We start from the raw sequence: 27,463 nt of genomic DNA, 5'->3' as shown, positions 1-27,463 counted from the left end.
ACATGGTCATAGGATGCAGGATGGTTTAAAGAAATGGCCCTCTCTGTGCACCATACCATGTAAATACATGTAGCAGAAAACAGAAGGGGCAACATTCAGAAGAGAGTTATGAGTCAGATAATCTCACTAAAAGAGATCTTTAATGACTTTTTTCTTTTTTTAGGTGTTAATTATACAATGGAATTATTTCTAACAGGTGTTTATTGGAAGCTTTCCATCAAAATACTTTTTCCACAACACTATTCAGTTTCTTTTTTTTCCCCATCAGATATAGCTTGGAAAACAACGTTTTGTGTTGGATCTACTCCAAACAAAACAAAACAATTTCAGTCTGTGAACACTATTAAAATGTTTCTTTTCTGATTGCAACATTAAAATACACAGAAAAAACCATAGGATTAGTATTTCATGGTCTGATGTCTACATTCACTGCTTTTAATAGGATTTTTGAACAGGTTGTGTCACCCATCTTGTAAGCAGATCTCCTTTCTGTTACAGGTTACCATGTACCTGCAGACCTGTATGAGCAATCAAGCTATAATCAGGGCAGGAGGCTGTCACATGGGGAATGATGAAGACATTAGAAGCCCAGCTTAGTATGTACCACCAAAGGAAGTTTAATATTGAAATAATTCTCACTGCAGCATTTCACAGTGAATTAACAACGCAGTACTATGCACTGCACCTCAAGGACAGTTAAAATATTTTCTTCTGATTGAAGGCATGGAATCAAAATCCTTTGACATTTCCCATTCTTGATACGCAAACAATCTTGAACAGGAATATCAACTTGTGAAAGCTTTACAACTGCCTGGAGTTTAGCTGCAAATTCTTAGAATAGGGAAAATACACTGGAATGTTATTTTGAAATTTCCTACCTTCAAAGCTGGTGTGGCATGCTATGGTACAGTATGGTATGGTGTGGTGTAGTGTGGTATGGTAAGGTATGGTCTGTTCTTAATGATAAAAAGAAAGGCATAGCCAAGATCTAGTGTCAGAACACTGAACCAAATCCTTAATCATTTTTAAGCCCATTATCAGTATTCTGCTTTTCACACCACAAACTTACTCCTGAGTTTTCCTTCCTTTTGTACACTAGGGATCGTTGAGTTCTACTTTCACTATTCCTTCATTATAAGTATTATAATTATTATTATTATAATGTGTGGGGTTTTGGCGTTTTCTTTAGTAGGAAAGAGGAAATTAAAAGGTAAAATATAGAGTATATTTTCAGTTTGAGAAAAGGTAGCAAACACTCTAAGAGAAAGAGTATAGAAAACCAACAAGGCTGGGTGACTGTTCTATTCTACTTTGTTCTCCCTAATATGAAGAAAAGTGACTCGTCTAGATCAGGGAAAATGAATAATATATGACAACAATGTATTAATAGCATTGCCTGTTTGTATTTCTAAATCAGCAGCTATATTTCATCACTGACTACTGAAAGTGCACTTTATTTGAAAGGTTTCATAACAAAACCAAGCAGTTCAGGTATTTTCAGAAGGCAATTTATCGTGAAATATGCAACCCTTTAAAATTAACTACTAATGCATTTGCAGGATTTATGGATGTGCTGCAGCCATCCTGCACTGTTAATACATTGTAAGTTATATTCTGGGTGTTGCATGTTACCACTTACTATCTATAAATTTGTAATAACTTCATTAGCTCACTGGGGCTTGTTGGTAGGTAGCCTTTAAAAGGAGAGAATTGAAATGTTTTAAAACTGACTTTATATCATCAACAGTGAGTCCAAGGGCACTATGAGAATAAATTATCATTATTTTGAACATGAAACATCTATGATTAATATATCCATTAATTACAAAAACAAATTCTCAGCAAATACTAAGTATACTGAAAGTAACTTACTGGCAGTCCCTGGAAACCTGGATCACCTTTGTCTCCAGGACTCCCAGGACTCCCAGGCCAGCCACTGGTCCCCTGCTCTCCCTTGGCCCCTTTCAGACCTGGGGGTCCTGGTGGCCCTGTTGGACCTGGTAGACCTACAAACCAGAAAAAGAGAGTATTTAGTGGCAAAATCTGTTCAGAGCAGTACCTGATGGAAGACAAGCTGGCTCAATCTGCAAATGGGCAGACCCAAAGAAACATTTTCTAACACATTATAATGACATTTCAAGAAATAAGTAAGAGAATCTGTTGCAGTTAGGTCCATATGACTCCCCATCTGACTGGACATCTATCTTTTATCAGTCTGTGGCAGATGGAAAATAGTGGAAAATTTTCTGTATGTCCAAAACAAACAGGGCACATTCTCAGCTACAAACATGCAGGAGACTTTTTGCAGGTCTGCTCTACTCTCCACTTTAAACTCTAGCACAGGGCCACTGCCAAGGTAAAGGTGACACTTGAGCATTCCAGGGTGTAGGAACATTCAGCCATGGCTGCCTCAAATCAGTAACTAAAGTCCAGAGGGAAAAATGGAAATGGGAAGCAAACTTCTCAACATCAGAAAGCCTTCTGGACAAACCCAGCTGCCTGAGGAGATGAAATCAGCCTGTTCTAGGACATAATGCCAAACTGCCTATGATGTGGAGTTTTTCTCTGACCTGTGAGAAGAGGACAAATAAGGATCTGTGATATTGGTTATATTATTAATTAATTAGATGAGCTTTGATTAACAATAGTGCATTAATAATATAATAATAAAGAGTTACCTGGAAGTCCAGGTTGGCCTTGGGGTCCTCTGTCTCCTTTAGGGCCCGCCATTGCACTTCCTGGTAGTCCAGGAAGACCTTGGCTGCCTTTGGGGCCTGGTGGACCAATATATCCTGGTTCCCCTTTTAGACCTGGGATTCCGGGACTTCCTGGGGATCCTGGAAAACCCACTTCACCTTTTGCACCTAATAGTTGAAACAACCCCCAAAACATGGTTAGAGAAAGGATCACAATCACTGAAACCTTCTGCCTTATTATCCACTCACTCATCGTAAGCTTTATTCCTCAAGATAATACTTACTTTGCCTTTATGCATTTGAATAAAAATGCAAAACTTTTGGTAATCTGTATCATTTGTCACATCATGACATATAGTATGAAGAAAAGAGTAGTATGACTGACATATTTTCTTAGATAAGCTGAGTACTGGGCTATTTTAATCTACTCTAAAAATAGATTAATATTCAGCATCTCTCTATCAGTCCTTCCACAAGAAATATAAAGGCTCCTAACCCTTACTCCATTACCATTACTATTGTCATAGCTGAGTAATGGATGTTTTGCTTGACTAAGCACAGAAGGACTTACTCCCAGAGAAAAAGGGAAGATTTCTTTACCTAAGGTCTAAATTTAGACATTTAGTACTTACTTTTAAGCTTGTATAAATAGTTTAACATTTACTATTCAGTTGAATTTTAGATCATGATTGAGCAAAAAGAATATAGACTAGCTGGTGTAATGACAATAATAAGAGAATTGGAATGTATAAAGACCACTATTCCTGGCCCTTTTCCTAAACATAACAGGGTCTTTAAATCATGGACTTGTTTTTCTCGAATTACAACACATTTGGAACACAGATTATGTCAGTTGGATATCTATTTACTCTAAAATCAGATATTTTTAGATGAGCTGTGCTAAGAATGAGAGAAATGGGTAAGGTGAGAAAAGTGTTCTCATAATCCAGCATTCTACAAGCCTTACTGAACTATGAATAGAAAATATGCTTACTAAATAAGTTCTCTAACATTACAGCTTTCTCAGCAATTATAATTAATCTGAGTTGGTAAATAAATGATATTCTAAAATCCTGGTTAACCACTTTTCATCGTCTACACAAGTTTCTTGCAATTATGGGAGGAATGAGTGAGGTAGGACATTGATATTTGAAGACATCTAAGTTCTCCAAAATTTGATAATTAATGTTAATTTTATAAATGGATAGCTGAATCTTTCTTGTTTTGTGGATGTTCAACACTGAAAATTCTTTAATCATACAAAATTTCCTTTATCAGCAGCACTTTGATATTTCTTCACTACTGTATCTACTGCAGCCTAGTGTTTAGGGCATACTTATTTCATAAAATGGAGCATGGTGCATTACAGACACCTTTGAACAAGGACCAACTCCAACCAATCAAGCCATTCTCACATCACTGAGCAGTGACATTTTGTGAAGACCTCAGGTGGTCTTGAAATTGTGATAGCTATATGCCTGTACCCAAACTAATAAGTCCTGAGTCCAGGTAAGAACAATTTTCAGTAACATCTCATTAGATCTCTGCTGTCTTTGCATCTCTGCACCATGCTCCTGTGCATAGCCTAGACATGCTTTACTGAGCTGTATAAAAAAAACTATTTTAGCAATGAATAATATTGCATCTGGGCTGCACAGCAGATTCAGGTAAAAAAAGTACTGTGGTATGGTGGCCACAAAACTACTATCTTTAGCTGTCCAGTGCATAAAGCCTTACTAGACTTTGATTCTTGCAAAATTAGTAGGAAAACAGAAATACTTGGAGTCAACAGCACAGCACACAAATACAGGAGTTATTTGTATTACCTCACCACAGCACAGCTTGCAGTAAATTCCACACTATGAATAATTACCTATTTTAGGGCATATCTAACTCATGTCCAAGATGCTGCCACTGTAACAGAAATTAGTATTTGAGCCTCTCAGAGTTTCTGCCTGCTCTGAAAGGGTATAGCATGTAAAAGAATGACGTAGAAAGTTTGTCTGAATTACAGAATTGTATTTATAGTATGTTGGGAGGGAGGTTTGCTGCTTGTTTAAAGAAGTGTTTTACCTTTATCTCCCTTTGCACCGGGATATCCTGGAAGTCCTCTACCTGGACTACCTGCAACGTAGAGGCAGCAAAAAGTTAGGAGACGTTGAACAAAACTCTATTAAGCAAACATAAAATCTAAATAAATGGTTTATGCAAAAGTTCTTCGGGGCAGAGACTTTGTTATTTATTGGTATTGTATCTGCCACAATGGGTCTTGTATGACTGAAAACCCTACCCTAAGAAAAGTCAAGCCTGTCCCATTATTTCACAGCTAAGTTGAAGACCAAAATTAATTTCAAAACACACCAATTCTTTAAAGTATTGCCAGCTTTTGTGAAATACATTATTTCAAGATGAGACTGATTAAACACAGTTGCTCATCTAAATGATCAGCTTTACAATGATGGATGGCAGTAGTTTGTAAGCACCATACTAACTTTATTTTCTAAGGTTTCACCCCAAATGCCTCAAACCCAGTACACCCCTCTATCAGCCACTCATGCATTTTTGTATCTGTGCATTTTTGTACCCCATAACCATAACATGGTAGCTAGAGTACCTTGTTCACCCTTTGCACCAGCTGCTCCTGGAATCCCATCATAACCTGGCTCACCCTTCTGTCCAATGGCACCAGCAGGACCCGGAACACCAGGCTCACCTGAAAAATCATTGCCATTTTCATTTAACCTATGAATCATCAAACTTTTTTTACATTTTTGCTTGGTTATGTTTTTTATTTTCCTGTAAAGAAAAGATTAACTAAACCTTAATTTATTCTTTTGCTCCCACAGAGACCAAGCAGATACTGTATGATGACTTCAATGTGACTGTTCTCTGAGGTTACTTTTGAATTTAATCCGTGTTAGACAGGGCTCAAGTATTACAGATTTTGACATAGCTAATTATCAGGAGTCTCAGTGAATTTAGAGAGCAGGAACTCCAGCAGAGACCTGTGAATAGCACAGCTCATTGCCCAGTGATATGTTGTGTCCTGCAGCCAGTGTACTAAGAACACAAGGCTCCAGGTTCAAAAACACTGTTATAACAGTACAGACTTACACTCCCTTACTCATCTCTTTACAATCTGTAATGATGCTAATATAATGATTCAGATTTGGGCCCATAGATCAACTTTATCATTTTAAAATGAACTCACAAAAAACAGAACGAATGGGTGTAGCAACAACCAGTTTTGTGGAAGGTAGTAAAATATTTTCCACAAACAGGACAAAAGAAATGTCAACCCCACACTCCAGTGACTCAGATTTACCTGGGAAACACCACTGTCTTTTTTTCCCTTTATGAAATGAACAAATGTAGCAGGAAATGTCTAAGCCAAAATGAACATGGAATGCCACAGTGTTTGTTTTAGCCACTGGCTGGATGTGAGCACTACTTTAAGTAGCATTTGGTGTTTTGTTTTTCTTTCCTACCTGGTTCTCCTTTTAAACCTGGAATACCACTTAAGCCAGGGAGTCCTTTTTCACCCTTTTCTCCATGGCGGCCAGGGCTCCCTTAAAGAAAGAAAGAAGAGTTTACATTCAGAATATCTGATAGAAGTTTCACATTATTTACCACTGCAATTTCTGTTCCATTAAAGCATAAACACTTGCCTGGAAATCCTGCCATGCCAGGGGATCCTTTGGGACCTGGAGCACCCGGCATTCCAGGAATTCCTGCACTACCCTTTTCACCCTTATCTCCAGATAAACCTGGACTACCCGTTCTTCCTGGTTCTCCCTAGAGGAAGCAACACACATTAACAGATCCAGACAGTAATTCTTAAACAGCTTTTTCCATTTGTAATGGTAGATGTCACCCTTCCTATCCACCAGAATTACAAAGAATTTCATTCTTGTTCCATTTAGAAAAAAAAGTCACTTAGGATTTGACATTTAATTTCACTATCAAAATTATTGACTTTTCTAGCAACTGCTTAGTACCTACATATGAAATAAGTAGCTTTCTATGCATTTTTTGACAAAGTCTTTTCCAAATTAGCCTCTTAACTTACTAAATACAACTAATAACCTTCGAAAAAAAATCAATTTTCAATTCTTCAAAACATTTGAAGGTTATGTTTTATGAACACACCAGATTAATAAATTTTATTTTTACAGTTTTTGCTTATAAATTCATGACTACTGCCATTTTACAGCCAGGAAAAGGAATCTGAAAGAAGTTATAATTCTGTTAGAATACTGTTAGAGATTAAATTAGCTTGATAGACAGTATTAATATAGTTCTCTTTTTAGTAATATCTGAGCATTTTATAGTTTTTTCAGCTTCCCAGTATCTCTGAAAAAGTACAGAAACACCATTTCAGTGTGATTATTTTCTCAGTGTGCAAGAAGGCCTTTTCACTTAATTTACTTAGTATTTTTAAGAGTTATTCCCCTCTCCCGTATTTCTAGCATTGTAAAGCAGTCTTTTCTGAGGAGGCAGAATAAGTAAAAACCCTGGAGATAATGATCCCCATCAGACAGAATACATCTAAACCTGTGCATATGCACACTTCTCATTGCATCTTTTAAAATGAGGTACTTGGTAGAGTCAGACAATTAAATCCTTAGGGATGTAAATACCTTCTCACCAGGAGACCCTGGAAAGCCAATTCCAGGAAAACCTGGTGCTCCTTTGTCTCCTTTTTCACCTTTTTGCCCAGGGAACCCTGGTGTGCCTGGTGCACCTGGTACTCCTGGCAGACCCTTTTCTCCAGGTGTCCCTAGTAAATGAAAATGAAAAAGGGGTGTATGAGAACTAGATAATGATTTTATATAGCATTGCCTTAGTTATTCACAGATAGAAAAGCAACATAACTCACTAAATAGCTAGTGAATTAACTTTTGACATTCATTCTCTAAATGGGACTTTATATAGGAAAACACACTCTCCTCAGAAGGTCATAATCTTGGATTCAGAGCTCTTGCTAAAAACACGATTTGAATAAAAGTTTATGTTGATTTGGCTAGTTTCTAACAGGACCACAATGACAAAGAGACCCTGCTGTAGAAAACTTTTCTGTTCCTCTTTACCATTTCAGTCTTTCAGCTTTGATATCCTAAATATAGTAGGCATAAGACCATCTAAATGGAGATGAAGTTTCTGTGTTGAGGTACAGAATGGTTCTTCTCCATTCTATTTTTTACCAGTCCCCTCTACAACACTCTTCCCAGACCTCTACACCTTGTAATTAACATGCAGTACACAGTAACCCACCAAACTTTTAAAAGGGGGAAAACACACAAGAAGCTTAATGCAGTTCACACACTAGCAGAGACAGACATACATGCAGATATCACGTGAAGAAATGCCTGTCTGCAACGAATGTACAAACCCTACATATCCAGCTAAAGGATTCACATGTAGAAACTTAGGAAACTATCCTACTATTTGTATATAACAATAGGATTGAGAAATGTCCCAAAAACCTGAAGTTCAGACACTGCAAACAGCACAACCATTTAGTAGATACACACCAACAAAAATTCTATCCAGGTCTCTCATGATGTTCTGTACTAACTTGAGGAAAACAATAATAAGAAATTCTTAGCAATCAGTACCTGGCAAACCCATTTCACCAATCGATCCTTTTTGCCCTGGAAGTCCTGGATCCCCTGGAAACCCTGGGGGACCCTGATCACCTTTAGGTCCTGTGAACAGCAGAAAAATTAAGAGTCTCATTAGTTAATGCAGCTTAAAATATCTGATAAACAGTCTCTCTGTTACCAACTTCAGACATACCTGGCTGTCCTGGAGTACCAGGTTCACCATCCTTCCCTGGAATTCCTGGTTCTCCATATTCCCCCTGTAACCCTTTTTCTCCAGTTGGTCCATGGTCCCCTAGATACCAAGTAAAAAAAAGTAGAGATCAGTGATATCAAAATTTACTGTAATGCCATAAAACCATCCTTCTAGTTAATTTTTGGCCACTGTTGCTTCTCTCTGCTGAACAAGAAAATGGCTGAATTCAAGCTTCACACACTGTACAGTAGAGTCACACTTCAGTAAAACACAGTTCTTCCATCATTAAGTCAATGCTGAGGAAAGGCTGCAGGCTATTGCGATTTTTCAGGTGTCTGTGAAATTACAAGGCAAGTTACATCTTTAAAAGAAGTTGCAAATAAACACGTGTTTGAGTTAAATTAATCAGTTACTTCAGAAGTGTCACACAGTATCAGCTGTTAAGAGAAATGATTGATTTGACTGCTCTACCATCTAAAAAAGTACACATGAACAACCAGCTCACAACCAGAAATTTGCAACTTCCTCAGTTCTATCTACTGTAGAAGCACCTTCATCATTCTAGATGGCTCCAACTCTTATTCTGTGGTATGCCTCTTCTCCAGCTTTAAGGTCCAAGATTTTTGGTCCATAAACCTTACTTCTAGTGTCACAGAAATGCAGGACACTAGATTACAGAAGATGGCTTGCTGAATGATTTTACGTGGATTTTATTAAAAACATCCTAAGATGTCCAAAATCAAATTTTTTTCATTAAACATCACTGACAATCTTTCACAAAAATTATGAAACACAATTTCTGCACAATTTGTATTGTGAGATGAAGGCAGCTAATAGATCAGTAAAGTTACACAGTATAACTAGATTATTTTTCTCTACTGGTACCAAGTATATTTGGATTGAAGAGGATGAGATGGGCAGAATATCAGCAGAAATTGGCAGATCTGTTTGTAATCTACCCTTCCACCTCATGTGAGCCTGGCCATTATGTTGACTGTGTGTGGTCAGGAAAAGGTAGAGCATTCAAATTTGCAAGCAGGCATTATTAGTGCTAGAGAGATGAAGAAGTTAGTAAACAAAGAAATTAACTATTTGAATTTCTCAGCAAAAGTTTATTTAAATGCATGTAACCAGTGTGCCTCATTTGGATTTCTGAAAGGAAACTGAAACTAATCAGTCAACCTACAGGCCAAAAGTAGTTAAGAAAGTAACGAAAAACAAACTACATGGATTTGTTCCAAGGATTTTCATACCCCCATATATACCGAGATCAGGAACAAATGAGAAGAATTCATCTAGATTAAATCACTATAGGCCTCATCAAATACAAATGTGCTCTAAGCAGGTGTATCTCAGCTTAGAGATACACACCTGATCTCTCCCTCCCTTGCAGTGCTTGGCTGTCCAAACTGAGAGGCACAGCCTAGCCACATGCCTTGGTTTCTCTGCGACCCAACCAGGACACTTGAGCCCAAGTGTCCTTCTGACAAGTGGTCAGGGCATGGAAATCAGGGCATGGAAAACTCTCCTGTTTTCAATTTTCATAGTATAGGTATCAGTGTTTCACTGCCAAACTGGAAAGGAATCTCCATTGCTCTGTCCTGTGTCCAACAGAGAATACATTGATGAATATCACAGAATCACAGAATCACAGAATCACAGAATCCTAGGGGTTGGAAGGGACCTCGAAAGATCATCTAGTCCAACCCCCCCTGCCAGAGCAGGGCCACCTAGAGTACATCACATAGGAACGTGTCCAGACGGGTTTTGAATGTCTCCAGTGAAGGAGACTCCACAACCTCCCTGGGCAGCCTGTTCCAGGGCTCTGTCACCCTTACAGTAAAAAAATTTTTTCGAATATTCAACTTGAACCTCCTGTGCTCCAATTTACACCCATTACCCCTTGTCCTATCACTGGTCACTACTGAGAAGAGCCTAACTCCATCTCCCTGACACTCACTCCTTACATATTTGAAAACATTGATGAGGTCACCCCTCAGTCTCCTTCCACTAGTCACACACCTCCAACCAGATTCTGCCCCATTGACTACAACTCTCTGACTCCTTCCTTTCAACCAGTTCCTGATCCACCTCACTACCTGATCACCAAACCCATAATTGATCAACTTATCTACAAGGATGCTGTGAGAGACGGTGTCAAATGCTTTACTGAAATAAAGATAAACCACATCTACTGCTCTTCCATCATCTATCCACCCAGTAATTTCCTCATAGAAGGCTATGAGGTTAGTCAAACATAATTTACCCTTGATAAAACCATGCTGACTGCTCTTGATGACTCCCATGTCCTTGATATGCCTGGAGATAGTGACAAGAACAAGTTGTTCCATCACCTTTCCAGGGATGGAGGTGAGGCTGACCGGTCTATAGTTACCCGGGTCCTCCGTCTTGCCCTTTTTGTAGACTGGAGTGACATTTGCTATCCTCCAGTCCTCAGGCACCTCTCCTGTTACCCATGACTTACTGAAGATGATGGAGAGTGGCCTAGCAATGACCTCCGCCAGCTCCCTCAGCACCCTTGGATGCATTCCATCTGGACCCATCAACTTATGGATGTCCAGATTACTCAGCTGATCCCTAACCCAATCCTCATCTACTATGTCTAACTCCTCATCTATCTCGACTACTTCTGGGGCTAAATGAATCTGGGGCTCATGCGGAAACCCCGCAGGAGTAAAGACAGAGGCAAAGAAGGCATTCAGCACCTCTGCCTTCTTTATATCCTCTGTCACCAGGGCTCCCAGCTCATTCCTTAGTGGGCCAATATTGCCTCTAGTGTTAGTTTTGTTAGCTATGTATTTGAAAAAGCCCTTTCTATTATCCTTAACCTGACTTGCAAGGTTAAGTTCCAAGGAGGCCTTAGCTTTCCTAATTGCCTCCCTACATCTTCTGACGACAGTCCTGTATTCCTCCCAAGTGACCAGCCCCCCCTTCCATGATCTGTAGATTTTCCTTTTCCACTTAAGTTTTCCCAGCAGTTCCTTTTTTAACCATGCTGGTCTCCTAGCTCCCTTACTAGATTTCCTAACCATAGGGACGCTCTGATCCTGTGCTTGCAAATAGTGGTCCTTGAATACTGACCAGCTATCTTGAGCCCCTTTATCTTCTAACACCCTGTCCCATGGGATTTCTCTTAACAGTTGATTGAGGAGGCCAAATAGATGACATTGAACTGGAAAGGCTCAATGGGAGGATGGGATTAAACTGCAGATAAGGATTTTGCAGAGTTAGATTAAAGGCTGCAAATCAACATCGTGAAATTTAAATGCGTAACACAACACATATGTGGTAAGGAGAAGCTAAAAGCATACATATAAAATGAAAAATTATTGCACAGGCAGCAGTCCTGAAGTAAAGAATTAAGGATTATAGCAAATAACAAGCTGAGTCAGCTCTTGTTTCAAGAAAGGGAAATTTCATTCCAGCAGGGCAGAAGTTCTTCACTTGCTTCAATAAAGTGCACTCTACAGGGATGTAGCCAAACTGGGGAGAAGTCAAAAAGGGTACCAAGAATGATAATTGTTTCAGAAAACGTGATATGCAACGCAAGGCTGAAGGATCTGGCCAAGGGAAATGGCATACAACATGATCTAGGTAGCTCCCTTCGAAGGCCTACACTTTTATTTTAACTAGAACAGTTACCATTTACTTTAAAACTCTCATGGGATTTTTAAATAAGAAGTAAATCTTAATTAAAAAAGGACAAATAATATAAAAATATAAAATACACACTGTTTTTCTTTGAAAGGAAAAATTGGACAGTGGATGATCTTAAATAACTAAATTTTCATGAGGGAGTAAAAATAAGAATGCATTGTCTGACACACATAGCATCTCTACCACGATGAACTTTCCAGTAGAAAACTGATTGCTTTTTTCCTGCATATTTCCAGATGTTTCTAAACGAACATAAGTTGATCTTTTGGTATCAGTGCCATATAACACAAAGTGTGTCTTTTCTGAAATTTATTCAGGTCACAAAGAAAGATGTGTCAAGAAAGGCTGCTTCCTTTTTCTTACAGTATCAGTCTTCATGGCCACAACAATATTTTTGCTATAAGTTTTACATGAAAGACAGCTTTTGTCTTCTGGTAATCTGTAGTTTCTACTTTTAAAATTTTTTTCTTTTGAAAATCTTCTGGTAAGAGAGGTAAAATTATAAGGGCAAATTGAACATCTTCCATCCGACCAAAATCCTTTCTGTGTGTGATTAACCTTCAGTTTTATGGCATTGAGAGATACCAGAAAAATATCTGCATTTGTTATTTGAAAGTCTTTAATCTTGTTTTTTAAATTGTTGTCTAAAACTAAGATACAACTGAAGCCAAAGCCTCATTGCTTAACAGTATGTGAGTGTTAGTTGCACTATTCCACAGCTAGAGACTAAAGTTACCTTTTTCTCCTTGATCTCCCTTTTGGCCTTTGAGACTAACCATGTCCATGTTGTCTATCGTTCCAGGTTTTCCTGGGAGACCAGCTTCACCTTTATCTCCTTTGACACCTGGATCACCCTGTGGTCCAACTACACCCTTGAGACCTGGGCTACCTATAAAGTGATAGCACAGAATATTAGAGTGGCACATAAAACTTTGCAAAAATATTTAGTAGACAGTGAAAAAAGACATTAGTTAGTTATTCAAATTTTGAGCACTGAATACCATGTCCTGTAACATCTCATTTATCTCATATGAAGTTTTCCTATACCAGGACTTCACAATAGCTCTGTCAAAAAAGTTGACATATTTTTCCCATTTCACAGTCATTAATTTTAGACTCTCAAAACAATAGGGATAGGAGTTTGGCAGTAATACAGAGCATTATTTGAAGGATTTAATTAAGACCTTCCTGCTGGCTTTCTGTAATTCCAAATAGTAATTTTCTTGGATTAGTAACTAAAGCATCCTTGCACCTAGCAAACACTTGTGTTTTTGAAGAATGGATCAATAATCCTGGCTCATTGCCCTAAGACAGGGCTGCTCCTAGAATAATGCTTTTTAAATGTCACTATTTCTAACTTACAGGGAATTTACTTAAAGTTAAACATTCCTTAGGCCAAACATATTCCTTAAATTTTGTTATTTCCAGACTTCTTGTCTGCTGACGAAAAAGTCTAATATACAATTTTGATTTGAAAATATCTCTTACCTTTTTCACCGGGCAACCCTCGATCTCCAACTGGTCCAGGACTTCCTGGCAATCCAGGAGTTCCCATAACTCCCATTTCTCCTTTGGGACCTGAAATCAAAGTGAAAGAGTTAATACAGAAATAAAGCAAGCTGTGCAATGTACAAGAAATTGAATTATTTACTCCATATCATACTAGGAATCACACTACTTAATGAAAAATGGGACAAAGAAGATGATTAATCTAAAATAGGCTGATAGAGAAAACAACAGTAAAAACAGTGTTATGAAAACCAGGATAAACCACAGTTTGTAATGGGTTTTTGACAGATCCTTCAAACTTCCTACTACAGTAAACAACGCCGTCAGTAACAAAGGCATTATTAAAACCACATTCTGTCACTGAAACTGTGCAGAATAATTTCATTATTACAAGCCAAATACTAGATCTGCAAGTTGCTGGATTTTATCCACCAAAGGACTTGAGTAACAATCCAGTTATACATACACAGAGATGCTTTACTGACATCAGCCCATGTGTTTTCCTAAGCTTGGGCTCTTTGATGGGTAACTGAGTGAAATGGCAGGCTACTACAGTTTAATAAAAAAGCTGTCAAAGATGTTTTTTGCAAAGTTTGCAAAGATGCAAAGGAAAAGATGTTTACCTGCTGATCCTTTCAGTCCAACAGCCCCCTGTGGACCTGGCAGGCCAGGTAACCCCACAGACCCTGGTACTCCAGGCTGACCTTGGCTACCTTTATCCCCTTTTGGTCCTGGCATATCTAGACCTGGGATACCAGGGAAGCCCCTTTCTCCTTTCAGACCAGGAAATCCTAGGATAAAACAGAAGATTCAGGATTAGTTCTTAATGGAGCATGGGGAACACCAGTAACAAGAATACCTGATAACATCAGGCTCAGAAATTACATGTCATGAAGAATGAAGACTCCAAGCCAGACAGCAGAAGTAGTCCCCGTTGTCTAAGTGAGGCTTTGATCCTGTATACATTACCCACCAATGACCTAAGGAGACTGAACAAAATGCCAGGCATTTGCTCAGGAAGCCTCACCCCACACTTTGGACCAGACAGAGGAAACCCACTAACATGCCCCCCCCACATGTCACCAATCTCACACTGCCAAAAGGCTCATGATCAACATTTTTGCCAAAGCCAATATCCATTTGTGTCTGTTCCTAAGCACTGTCATGGGAGTATTTTCCTCTCACCTGGAGGTCCCTGGGGTCCTGGCTGCCCAGCGGGTCCCGGCGTTCCCTGCGGACCCATCCCTGGAGCACCTGGAGGGCCTTGCAAGCCCTGCAGTCCTGGGAGGCCAGGGTCACCTGTGGGGAGACAGAGACTTAGACAGAGGGTCCTCTGATGTTGTTTGGAATCTTGTTTGGTAAAGATGGTTCAGAAGCACTTCATCAAGAAGCTCTCATTGCAGCCTCCTGCCTGGGCTCAGGGTAAGGGCTGCTCTGGGCTGCTCTTTGCTGATAGCATTAACTACTGGTGGTTGGAAGGAGAAAACAAGGGGAAGAAAAAAAGGCAATACTCTGAGATATTAGTAGGGCACCTGGTGAACAGGCTTTTGCTGCACCTGTTGGGAAATCACTTTAGAAAAGAAATAAAATACAGAGATGTACTTGAGATATTACCTCTGAATCCTTGCTGCCCAGGTATGCCAGGAAAGCCTTGCTCACCACGTAAGCCCGGCAGTCCTGGATTTCCCTTCTCTCCACGGGCACCAGCTGGACCTGGGATGCCTGGCAACCCCTTAGGGCCAGGAAGACCTACACCAGGCTCACCCTAGCCAAAGAAACACAATAGACTGAGAACGAACAGAGCAAAACCGAGAATTCATTCACTGACTATATTTAAATGACTCAGAGGCAGAGAGCTATACAATCACTTCAGGGGAGATGTCCTGGTTTGGGCCAGGATAAAGGTGATTTTCTGTCTTATACTTTCGCTTTCAGCTAAGCCTCTTGTAAGTAGTTGCACTTGCTGAAATTAACAGCAAGTTTCTCAGACAGTGTCGGCTTCTGGGACTGATAACGCTCGATGTTTATGGTTACAGCTGTAGAATGGGATGCAGAGCCAAGGACACTGCTCAGCTCCGAGGAACATTTTACCCTCCAGAAGGAAGAAAGAGGTCCCACCTGCAGCCCTCCTTTGGGGAGGAATGGACAAGATAGATGCCAGAATTGACCAAACAGAATATTCCATCCCATACACGTCATACTCAGTATAAATTTGAGGGATCACAAGGGTCAAGCCAGCTTCCAGCTTCCTGCCCTTCCTGCTTCCCTTTCTTCACCCGTTCCCTGTTTTGCTTCAGCATCCTGGGAGGATTCCATCCATTCCTCTGCCTGTGGTCCTGATCCATGCCAGCCCATATCTGAGTGTTCCTGCCTCCAGCTCCCGACTGCTGCTGACCCCAGGAGTCCAGCCTGGACTTTCCCAGGGCTGCCCTGCAGCCTCGGTGGTGACGTGAGAGTTATTGGGGGAAAAGGGGGGAAGGAACGTGGTATCAATTTTCCTGTATATTTGTATATATTTAGTAATTTTTCCTATTTATCATTACTGCTTCATTAAAGCTGTGTAGTTTACTTTCCAACCCATAAGTCTCTCTCCCTTATTCTCTCTCCTTTCTTTATCAGGGAGGGGGATTAATAGAGAGCATCTGTTACTCGGTTTAACTGCTAGGCCAGTGTTAAACTGTGACAGGAGACCAATAAGCCTTTTAGCATTAATGTCAAGCATCCATCCATAAACTCCATTCCTTTTTGTGCACAGTGGGAAGGACAGTTTGGCTACCTTTTTGTTTGGTTGGTTGGGTTTTTTTAAGACCAGAATCTTTGCACACATTCCTGCTAATATGGGCAGTCACAGATAACAGTATCAGCAGGTGATACCTACTTTTTGACCCTGTAAACCTGGTACACCAGGCAAACCATCCAGGCCAGGGGTTCCCGGAGTCCCCGGCAGACCAGGCGAGCCAGGTTGACCTGGAAAACCTATAAAACAAAACTCATATCATTGCTGTTCCTGCCTGTAAATATCTTTTGCTGCTTCTTCAACTGAACTGTTCACATCCTCACAGGGTCATGTTTTAAAAGGTCTGAGTAGTCCTTTATGTCAGACATCTAGGGATGCCAGCAACCAAATGTCCCAAGAGAGAATAAAATGATGAGCTTCATGCAGCATTTGGCTTCTGATGAGAAAGAGCCACCCAGAAAAAATAAATGCCATCTCCTCTTAAATTAATAGCTTTGTGGGTTTATGACATTGAGAAACATCCTGCCTACAAAACTGGGTTCTCAAAGCCTTCTTCAGAATGGGCATCAGACTGAGGGATGCACAACAACATCCAACTGTGAATTAACATCTTTTGTTCCATATATTTTGTAGGACATGTCCTACACATCCTACTGTGTGTTGCACACAGAAGGTTTTTATGCCACAGCTGGCCCATCCACTGAGCCTTGGGAATGCAGGAAGGAATACATACAACATTCTGCAAATCATTTAAAGATAGATCTCACTCAACACCATCACATGCTCAATAAATAAATTGAGATGAAGCTCCTCTCCCAGGTAAAGGTCTCAGGGAGTGGGAAATCCAGCTTTTAGGCTAGGCCTCAGGAAAATCATGGAGCAGAGCTGAATTCAAGGAAGAGTCCTTGAAAGAAATATATTTGATTTGTTGTTCCTTTCTTGCTGGCATCACAGAGCATGCAGAAATCCTTCTACTGATACAGTGGGCTTCTTCTGTTTGAGTCCATATCCCCCCATCTAGCTGGTGGTCAGAGGTAAAGAGCTGCTTTTTCTCCTTATGAAGTCTTTCCCATTTCATTGTGAAGACACACATGAATTTTGAGGATTGAGGTGTCTGCTGAAAGCTCAGCCATCTAATTCTAAATTAGTAGCGGCACTATTAAATACAGCTCCCAAAAATTCAAAACTAGGTTATGAAAATTTAGACATCTTCTAAACTATGTGCATATCCTGCCGATGGCCATGTAGTAAAGCTTAAATTTATGCAGAGTAAACTGATATTCTAACCAAACCACTGTCAGCCATCTGGGATGCAGCAGAGCTGTTAGGTCTGTCCCCAAATTGTTATAGTTAAGTCAGCACGTATTTTTTGACCAACCACATCATCTTTCATTACAGTCATCCCATATTTCAGCCACCTCAGCTGCTGCAATATAAGATGTTGCACTATATAACTTTCTATGCTGGCAGTAGCTTTGACACTGTCTGTAACTGGACAAAGCAAGTGTGCATCAAAAGTATGTTTATTGTGGTGCTGGTGGACTTCTGCAAGGGAGGTTCTTCAAGCAGCACCTCCCAAATATCATGCACCTATGGCTGGATTACAGTGCAAGTCTCCATACACAGAAGTTACACCAGCTCTGTTAGATGGATAATTTTGTCTTACCTTTGGGCCCTGGGGGGCCAGGGAATCCTATGCCTGGCTGCCCAACAGCACCTTTTTCCCCTGGCTGGCCAGGTCTGCCTGGAAGCCCAGGATTCCCTTTGTCACCTTTGCAAGTGAAAACAAGACAAATGTTAATAAAAAGGTTAGCTTCTGGGGAACAGAGCTATTATGACCATTATAGCCAGTAGACCAAGATTGACAGAATACTGTACCTTGGGGTCCAGGGAAACCAGGTGGACCAGGAAGGCCATCTGCCCCAGGAGGTCCAGGGAGTGGTATAGTTCGTCCTGCTTCACCCTTTGCACCTGTGAATGTAAAGATATATTAAGTACAGGAACCAATGAAACTAAACATGGGAGTTCAAACTATCCAGCACTATTAGTCCATCCACACCATTATAACTCATCTGTTATGAGGTTTGTTTTGGGTTTGGTTTTTTTTTTTGTAAAAGATCCATAGAAAAGCATCATAAGCCTAGTTTAGGATGAACCTAAACCATCCTATTTGGCCTAACAAATGCTTCAGGAAAACTGCCCTCAGAAGATTGCAATTACACTGTTAAAAAACAAACACTGATTTAAATGAGAAAGCCTTTTTATTTCAGTCTTAAATTCTGGTGTTCTTCTAAGTTGTACCACTCAAAGAGCACTGATTATTTTTCTTTAAAGCATACTATAGCATTACCTGGAAGGCCTGGTAAACCTGGGGTCCCAGCAAAGCCTCTGTCTCCTTTCTCACCAGGTAACCCTGCAGCACCTATCCCAGGAGGGCCAGGAAAACCTCTTTCACCACGTACTCCAGGGAATCCAGGTTGGCCAGGGGGACCACGTTCTCCTTTCAAGCCAGCTGTACCCTAATTTTCGGAAAGCATTATTGTACCTCTTGCCTGACTGGCCAGAGAGAACACACCACCCTCTCTTTTGAATATTTTGTAATTTGGATTTAGTGCATGAATCTCTAATACTGAAGAAAGTGGATTTTTTATCACTGAGTTCAAGGGAAATAGAACCAAGTTCCATGTAGAATAGGACATGGAAATCATACTTAGCATGCAATGCAGCTAACTGTTCCCAGGGGTGGATCTGGGAGCAGATGTGAGCTCCACATTTAGCTCCCCATCCATATCAGCTCAACTCTAACATTGCAAGCCTTTGGAGCATTAGTTTCCACAGGAGAAGTATGCTAGAACACAGTTAAATCTTGGCTTAACAATCTCTACTTGTATAGAGTTGGAGTTTGAAAGGGTCAAAATCTATGAATAGTTTGATGTTGAAGAACCATCCTCCTCACTAGTTCCAGGGAAACTGGAGTCTTCCTTTGAAGAAGAATGAATTACTCAAGGTAAGGACAAGATGTGGAACCATGAATGAGGCCAATAAATATAAACCATGTATAGGGAGGGCATAAAAACATGTGAAATCTGATCTGAAAGACAGAAAGTATGGGATAGTGTGTAAACATAATAAACACACAGCAGGACAATATGTAAACATAAAGAAACAGACATACCGCTGCTCCTTTCGGACCCTGGGGACCTGGCAATCCATCTTTTCCTGGTCTTCCTTCTCTCCCAGGAGTACCTGGCTGCCCTGGGAAACCAGGATCTCCCTTTTCACCTTTCAGGATAGAATCATAAGTAAAATCTCCTGGTTCTCCTTTTTCCCCAGGTCTGCCCATAAGTCCTGGAGTGCCAGGGGGCCCCTGAAATTTAATAAAGAGAGAAGTTATCTGTTGCCCTTCCAATACTTCAACTGATGCAAAAGAAAGCAAATCTTCAGAATTTAAAGAATAGACTCAAATCAAGTAAATCATTAAGTTTTCAACTGAGGAAGTTTCCAGGACATAGCAGAGTGAATGAAGAATTAAGGCACAACTTCTTGTCTTGATCATTTTGTTATTTATCATAACACAGGTATAAAATTTTAGATGGTCCATATAAGCTTACACCACTTATACAAGAACTGGAGGCCAGGACACCAAAAAATTACTCTTAATTTTCAATAGACCGCCCACTGGATGTGAGTTTTGCATATTTATATAGTATCAGCATCAAGGTAAACCAGTTTTTTTAAAAAGGTATTTTCAGAGAAGTTTAAGTCTCAACTGTTAATTGCTGAGTTCTGTAACACTATGGATCCTATTTCCCTGAAGCAGATGCAACAAAAGTACACCTAGATTTCCATGATAATTTACAATACCAGCAGAAATAGTTCTAATACAGGAAAATAACACACTTCCAGTATGCAAAGAATAACTCAGCCCAACTCACAGGTTTAAATTGCTTATAGAAGCCCCACCCATGGTCTTCTTTCTTTCAAAACCTTTTAAATCAACTACAATATTAATCAAATATGCAGAGTGTATATAAAATGAAATTAACTGCCTCATACAAAACTTAAAAGTTATTTGCACAACAGACAAGGCTAAGTGAAGGCTGAAAGCTTCTCTCTGGGTAGTTTATTTACATCATTTAGCTCTCATATAAATAACTTTATTACTTAAGTTCATTGATTTTGTACAATTAATCATCACAGTCAGTTGGTACCACCAGAATGCTGGGCACATGCTCAGAAAAGAGCAAGGTCTCCTGGGGAGAAATTATCTACCTTATAGTAATTCCAGAATTCCAGTTTTTCCTTAAATGTTTTCTATAACTTACATGAATGTTTCCCATAGGAACAGTCTCTCTAATTTCAAATGAATCAGAACTATTCACTAGGATAGTAAAGCACAGACTTCATGGCCATTTCTGGCTGATGTGCGCCCTCCACATAAACCTGAATCAGAACACAGTCAAGATTACTCCTTCCATTAGATTTGGTGGGTCCTGAATCAGACCCTGATGCTCTGGCATGGCTCAAAACAATGTGAGCTTTTAAGGCTATCTCTATGTAGTTTTTCCAAACTAAACTATATGCTGGATTACCATCTGGCTGAACTTTGTGGAACAAAACAAACTTGAAAGCATTCAAAACAGCAGCTAGTTATGGTCTGGTGAAAGACATGACCAGAACTGAAGAGTCAATAAAAGGAAAATATAAAGGTGTGGCAAAACATGTGCTGATAACAAATGCCAGACACACACACACACAAAAGTTTAAATACATTAGGTTGTCTTTTATTTTTCTCCAATGTTTTTTTCATGGATTCCATTCATATAACCCCAGTCACTGAGCAATACCATCTTATTTATTGTGGTAGAAATAGAGAATAGACTTCATCCTAGCTAACTTTCATTGAATGAACTCAGGCACCTATGTTTTACTTATACTCAAGGGAGAAAAACAGATTATGTGAGTGCAGAATTCATACAGGTGGGTTAGTTTAGCTTCTGAAGGAGCCTCTTGAAAAGCAACCTATGTAACTGCAGTGCATGTTAAGCTACTGCACATGAATGTCAATGAAAAGTTATGTTGCCAAAAGTGATCAGCTGGAAGGAGAAAGCAGCTTTGGGAAAAAAAAGTCTGGGAAGACTGACAAACGCAGTGTAGTTGCACGCGAATGGTGTAAAAATCTAGATTACAGGAACGTGTATGATAATGTAGGTCTTGAGAGCACATAGGGACACTCAAGCAAACTCTGAAAGGATCAAATGTAGCTGTTCCAGTAACTTCCAGTGTAAGTTGTGTTACATCTGAGACAACTGCTATTCTTAGGGCTGTTCTGCTTCTGGTACCCAGCCTTACTCACTGAGAGTCATGCTGAGCTGCATCAACATAATTTACAAGTGATCATAATATCAAGGTACTATCTGCTTTCACAGCTTTTGTTTGGCTCCTCAAAACTACTCAGCTTTTTCTGCTATCTAGTTGTGTTTTATGGAATATACTGCACACATTTCCTAAAATTTAGACAAACTGCCTAAATATATTGTATGCTAGTATTATTAGATTCTTTAGACTACACTAGATGGCACTGTCTGTCTCTCAATACACTTGTACACAACAGCAAAGAGTTACTGGAACGATCCAGGAGAATGTCAGGACAGACCTGCAAAATCCTACTTTTTATCCAACCTCAGCCTGAAAGTTATGTGTCCTGCTGAGTTCATATGATGGGGAAACACAGAAATATAATCCATTTCTGACAGCTCTTTTTTCCTCTCATAGCTCAACCACACTGCTTCCGAGGTTATTATGATAGGTATGATTCCATTATTTTATCTTATCACTGTGCTAATCTGTTTTTAAAGAGAACTAATGCACAAACACACTAATGATCACACTTTTTGATTACAAGCCTCATAGGACACATAGCATTTGTCAAGGCTTTACTTACAGGTACCCCTGGAAGGCCATCAAGTCCAGGTAAGCCTCTGTCACCCTTGAAACCTGCTTGTCCTGGGAAACCTTATCAGAGAGACAAAAATACAATTCTGTTTATTACATGCTTTTACAAGCAATGTTCATTGTATGTGAACTCTTTGTGATCCTTCTCAAATTGTTTCAATCCACCCCCAGTTATATCAAAATAATGCTGCTAAAGTCAGTGAAGTTATTTGGATTCACGTCTGCACTCAAACTCAGAAGCTGACAATCAATTTGACTTAGGAATGAATTCACCTTATTATTTAGACCTATCATGTAGCCACTGCAGTCTTGAAACTACTTAAACCATATTAATTTTTTTCCACAAGCCACTAGAACAAATATTAGGTGTAATATCACTGCTTGCATGTGACAATTCCTTAGTAGAGTAGCAGAAAAATAATTTTTTGGGCCACAGAATGTAATGGTAAGACTAGAAATGCATGTATGGGCCTCTGCCAAGCCTAGGCACATGGGGCAAATGCTTCCTTCATTATATTTCATTTTCATAATCTTTAGTGAAACTATTTTGCCACAGTTTGCAAAGAACCTCCACTGTTCGTCTTCCTTGGTGTTTCTTGTTGATTTCACCAGAAAATTGGAATCAACCAAAAAATAGGAATATTCCATCTTTTTTTCTTTAGTTTTACTAATAGTTTGATTACTGGGACAAAAAACCAATTTCATCATATCTGCTGCATGGTTAGTTTTTAGCCTATGAAGTTAATTCTTATGTGGTTAATGAGTTTTACCTGCTGGACCTGGTGGCCCTTGTGGTCCTGGAAGTCCAGGAGGTCCTACTTGATCACATAAGGCACAGGTTTCACCTTTGTCACCTGAAAAGAAAAATCCAACAAAACTACTGAAAAACAATGAAAATATTTAAGACAATGGCAAGCAAGTGGTTTCACAGGCAAACGTCAACTTAATACACTTAAGCTGAAAGGACAAAAGTAAGTGTGCTATTTCTAATTATGTGCTTCAAAGTGAATTTATCAACAAAACTCTTATTTTTTTTTAAAGGAATGGCATGAAAATCAACTTCAGTTTTACCCTATGGACAACATTTAACAGAACATTTAAAAGGGACCAGGTGGAAGAGTATGAAAAAGAAAAGAAGTACACGATAGGTATAGAAGAAATTAGAAGGCTGTAACAGAAAAAGGAGAACCTCTATAGTCACTGCAATTTTTCAGTTTTAGAAAATTAGTGAGCAGAATGAGATTAGGAAGGATAAACCATCATGTAAATTACTACAGCTCATTTTTTCTGTGTCCATTTAGTCAATGCTGCTAAAAATGTATGGTTGGCAATCCTTTTATTGGTGTTTCAATTTCAGATTCAATTATACTCGTGGCAATAACTCATAAACCATTTCCATTCCCAATTCATCTGCCCCTAACTCTTCATCTCAGAATTCACATCTTAAATTGCCATGAACAGTTCAATTTACACTTAATGGGACTACACTCAACCTTCTTTCTTCCCAGATCCTCTTTCAACCAAGTGCAATCCTTTATCACTTTCCAGCAATGTCTGGGCTAAGTGAAATGTAAGTGAAGTTTGTGTCACATAACTCAATACACAATATCTTTCCTTTACTCACCAGAGACTCAAGAAACATCTTCCATGTCCATGAACTATATGTTTAACTAACTTTAAAAACATTTTCTATGGATCCAGCCTACCCTTCTCAGCTTCTGCATACCCAATCTCCAGGGCAATTAGAAAGCATTTACTTAAAGGTATTACCTTTCTCTCCCATCTCTCCTGGAAATCCATCTCTTCCTGGAAGTCCAGGAATACCTGGTGCACCAGGTTCTCCCTGCTGGCATTGATCAATTCCATCTGCAATGGAAATGCAATACAAATATTGTTTGATGATGATGTTTAACATGCATTTAACAATGTCCCAGATTAATGTATCTATAAAGAGTGACAAGTCAGGATAGCATTTTACTTTTCTATTTGATTTCCTTGGAAAATTTAACTGGGATTCTGTGTTCTGCTTAAAAAAAACATGAATTAGAGAAAAAAAAGGCTCTGCCATAATAAGGTTACAAACAACTTTCATATAAAATCTATTTTATGGTAAGTTTTGGTGAGGAAAAGTGCTGTGAGTTAAAAATTGCTGGTCTGACCCTGAAGAGGATGGAGAATTGTGAAGTTCTGAAGAATTTTATTACACAGAGTTTTTTGTACCCTGACTTCTGTTTTCAATATTTTAGGAAACTTTCTATGTCCAGAGCACCTTGACAACATTTATTTAACTTCTTCTCATGGATCAAGCTTTCTGAAAACAAGAAATTCTGTATGTTAGCAACTGAAATAGTAAGAAGGGAGAATATTTGGCAGGGTTAATATGAGAATACAAATTGTGCTCATTCTCTTTGATGATATGGCACAAGTTCTGCCTGAATACAATATGACATCATTTTGGCCAAAGACAGTGGTCAAAGTATTAATGGTAAGTTTGGCAAACAACAGTTAAATGAAAACAAATTGTTTCCCACTATGCGTTTGAAGAAAACTAAAGAAGTGCCTGAGGAAGTAGCAGAATTAAGTAGTGACAGTAACATGTTGCATGAAAAACAGGAATTGTTCTTATTTTTAAGGCAAGATAAGATTTATCTACTTAATTCCATATTCTGGGTACTACTTCCTTGGCAAATACAGCAACACCTAGGTGTCTTCAATTGTTTTTGAAGTATTTTTTTCTTATGAACTCCATGAACTATAGTGCTTGAAAGAGTCCAGCGCAGAGCTACTAAGATGATTAAGGGGGTGGAACATCTCCCTTATGAGGAAAGGCTGAGGGAGTTGGGTCTCTTTAGTCTGGAGAAAAGGAGATTGAGGGGTGACCTCATCAATGTTTTCAAATATGTAAGGGGTGAGTGTCAAGGAGAAGGAGTTAGGCTTTTCTCAGTGGTGACCAGTGATAGGACAAGGGGTAATGGGTGTAAATTGGAGCATAGGAGGTTCAAGTTGAATATTCAAAAAAATTTTTTTACTGTAAGGGTGACAGAGCCCTGGAACAGGCTGCCCAGGGAGGTTGTGGAGTCTCCTTCACTGGAGACATTCAAAACCCGCCTGGACATGTTCCTATGCGAGGTACTCTGGGTGGCCCTGCTCTGGCAGGGGGAGTTGGACTAGATGATCTTTCGAGGTCCCTTCCAACCCCTATGATTCTATGATTCTATGATTCTATGAATAATGTTTCTCTCAACAGTTTTAGACTACCTAAATTACTGCAATAGGAATATAATTCTTTATGTTATAATGATCATTAACTCAATCAGTATCCTCTATAGCAGAAGTTTTCCTTTAATAGAAATATCAGTTAAAACATCAGTTGTAAGGAGCTATAAAACATTGGCCACTTTCATATGTACTTTTTTCATTGCTTCATTGCAGAGCAAAATCAAGGCATTTTTCTATTTAAAAATGCTTTATCAGACTCAATTAAACATAACTGTATAATGTTGCTGTCATTACTGCAATATTATTATGTATTTGTCACATCATTACTAGTTTTTCATTTACCTCTACAAAATACATGATGACCCCACTCTCCTCTAAGACAACTTCCTCTTAAATTAAAAACTTCTGACAAACAAGTCTGCAGTTCTTACACCTGTTCAATCTCTTACACAGATTGGTATTGCAAACTTGTAACTTGTGATATAGAGCAGCTATCTTTTATGCTAGGAACAATATTAATAACTGATATTTTTTAAACTGTAAATCTACTAATATCTCTAGATTGGCAGATTAAGTAACAGAGGAAAACCAATATGTATTAAGGTAAATTTCTGTTTATATTTTAATAGTCCATAATGAACTTCTGAAGACATTTTAATAGACAGTTATTTAGCAAAGAATCCTTGTCCTAGCAAGGAAACAAGAGGCTTGCATCGTCACAGAACAGATTTTATTTGGTCCATTAACAACTCAAATATGTTTCTTCCATGATGTAGGGGCATTCTGACTATAGTTCTTATAATCTCCTATCTTTTCCCTTTTTTATGTGCATGCAGTGTGCATTACTGAGTCTTTATTGTGAAAAGCAACTGAGAGCTTTACCTACCTGTTACACCTGGAGGACCAGGTGGGCCAGGCAACCCTGGGGGACCTGGGAAACCATCTCTTCCAGGGGGTCCAGGTAAAGGGAATCCTGGAGAACCCTTTTCACCTTTTTCGCCTCTCTGTCCAGGGACACCAGGTGATCCTACCCTATCAGGAAGTGGTCGACCTTTGGACAGAGTAAAGCACACATGAAAAATGTGACAAGTGAAAAGACAGTAACACTATCAACATATGAGCTTCCATTAGGCTTCTGAGAAAAATGAAGACATGCTAGAGTAAAAAAAAAAAGGGACTGTATTTTTACTATTGATTATTTATTAAAAAATGAGATTATACACTGTCTACAGCTCAGAGTAATTCCTTTCAGTCAGGTCCCGAGACAAATACACCTATCCTCTACTAAGTGCCTTTCTGACATAAAATTGAATCAACTTTTGCTGGGTAGTAAACAGTGGCAAAACAGGAGTTAATATAGTTACTACACTTAGTAACTGTTACATACTTCCTTATCTCCTAATAAACCAAATCTTAAACACACTTAGCAAGTGCAGCATGTCAAAAAACTTCAGTATTCAACAATGCTAGCAGATTTCGGGAATGCTAAAAGCAAAAATCATTGTAGGAATAATAATCAAACACCAGGCAATAAAGACAAGCAGTTAAACAGCTAGAAAAATCCTTTCTTAAGGATCTCCTTCTAGCTATTTATACAGTCATGCAGGTCTTCATACTTTAGTAAGTTATTTGAGTTCAGAGCTAATCACTTGACTTGATTGCTAAACCATTTTCAGCCTTCTGCAACACTGCAGGAAGATATGAAAGTCACACAAATCTCAATTTCTGTAGGGTAGTGACAGACTAAAGAGCTACTATTCTTCTTGTTTTGTCACATAGAATCCTTTAGGGACTATTACAGACCATGGCATACAGTCACTCCTCTCTAAACTGTGAAAAATTTCCTGGAAATTACCTGAGCCTGGCTCAC

At 39.1% G+C, this 27,463-nt stretch overlaps 1 protein-coding gene across 1 annotated transcript in view; it reads right to left on the bottom strand.

The window, feature by feature from the left end:
* COL4A1 (collagen type IV alpha 1 chain) overlaps positions 1-27,463 on the bottom strand; it is a 130,645-nt gene that overhangs the window by 17,406 nt on the left and 85,776 nt on the right. The window contains exons 21-43 of the mRNA XM_030445819.1: positions 26,480-26,644; positions 24,145-24,240; positions 23,145-23,228; positions 22,364-22,434; positions 19,595-19,786; positions 18,770-18,938; positions 18,298-18,390; positions 18,086-18,190; positions 16,561-16,658; positions 15,297-15,447; positions 14,868-14,981; positions 14,306-14,473; positions 13,662-13,751; positions 12,910-13,062; positions 8,496-8,594; positions 8,315-8,404; positions 7,337-7,476; positions 6,365-6,491; positions 6,185-6,265; positions 5,311-5,409; positions 4,770-4,820; positions 2,679-2,864; positions 1,873-2,006 (exon numbers count right to left, since the gene is read on the bottom strand). Coding sequence (XP_030301679.1) covers positions 1,873-2,006; positions 2,679-2,864; positions 4,770-4,820; positions 5,311-5,409; positions 6,185-6,265; positions 6,365-6,491; positions 7,337-7,476; positions 8,315-8,404; positions 8,496-8,594; positions 12,910-13,062; positions 13,662-13,751; positions 14,306-14,473; positions 14,868-14,981; positions 15,297-15,447; positions 16,561-16,658; positions 18,086-18,190; positions 18,298-18,390; positions 18,770-18,938; positions 19,595-19,786; positions 22,364-22,434; positions 23,145-23,228; positions 24,145-24,240; positions 26,480-26,644 — 2,756 coding nt within the window. The remainder of the gene's footprint in view (positions 1-1,872; positions 2,007-2,678; positions 2,865-4,769; positions 4,821-5,310; positions 5,410-6,184; positions 6,266-6,364; positions 6,492-7,336; positions 7,477-8,314; positions 8,405-8,495; positions 8,595-12,909; positions 13,063-13,661; positions 13,752-14,305; positions 14,474-14,867; positions 14,982-15,296; positions 15,448-16,560; positions 16,659-18,085; positions 18,191-18,297; positions 18,391-18,769; positions 18,939-19,594; positions 19,787-22,363; positions 22,435-23,144; positions 23,229-24,144; positions 24,241-26,479; positions 26,645-27,463) is intronic.

This window comes from Calypte anna, chromosome 1, assembly GCF_003957555.1.
Source record: "Calypte anna isolate BGI_N300 chromosome 1, bCalAnn1_v1.p, whole genome shotgun sequence".
Taxonomy (NCBI): domain Eukaryota; kingdom Metazoa; phylum Chordata; class Aves; order Apodiformes; family Trochilidae; genus Calypte; species Calypte anna.
This window is presented reverse-complemented; position numbering and strand designations above follow the sequence as displayed.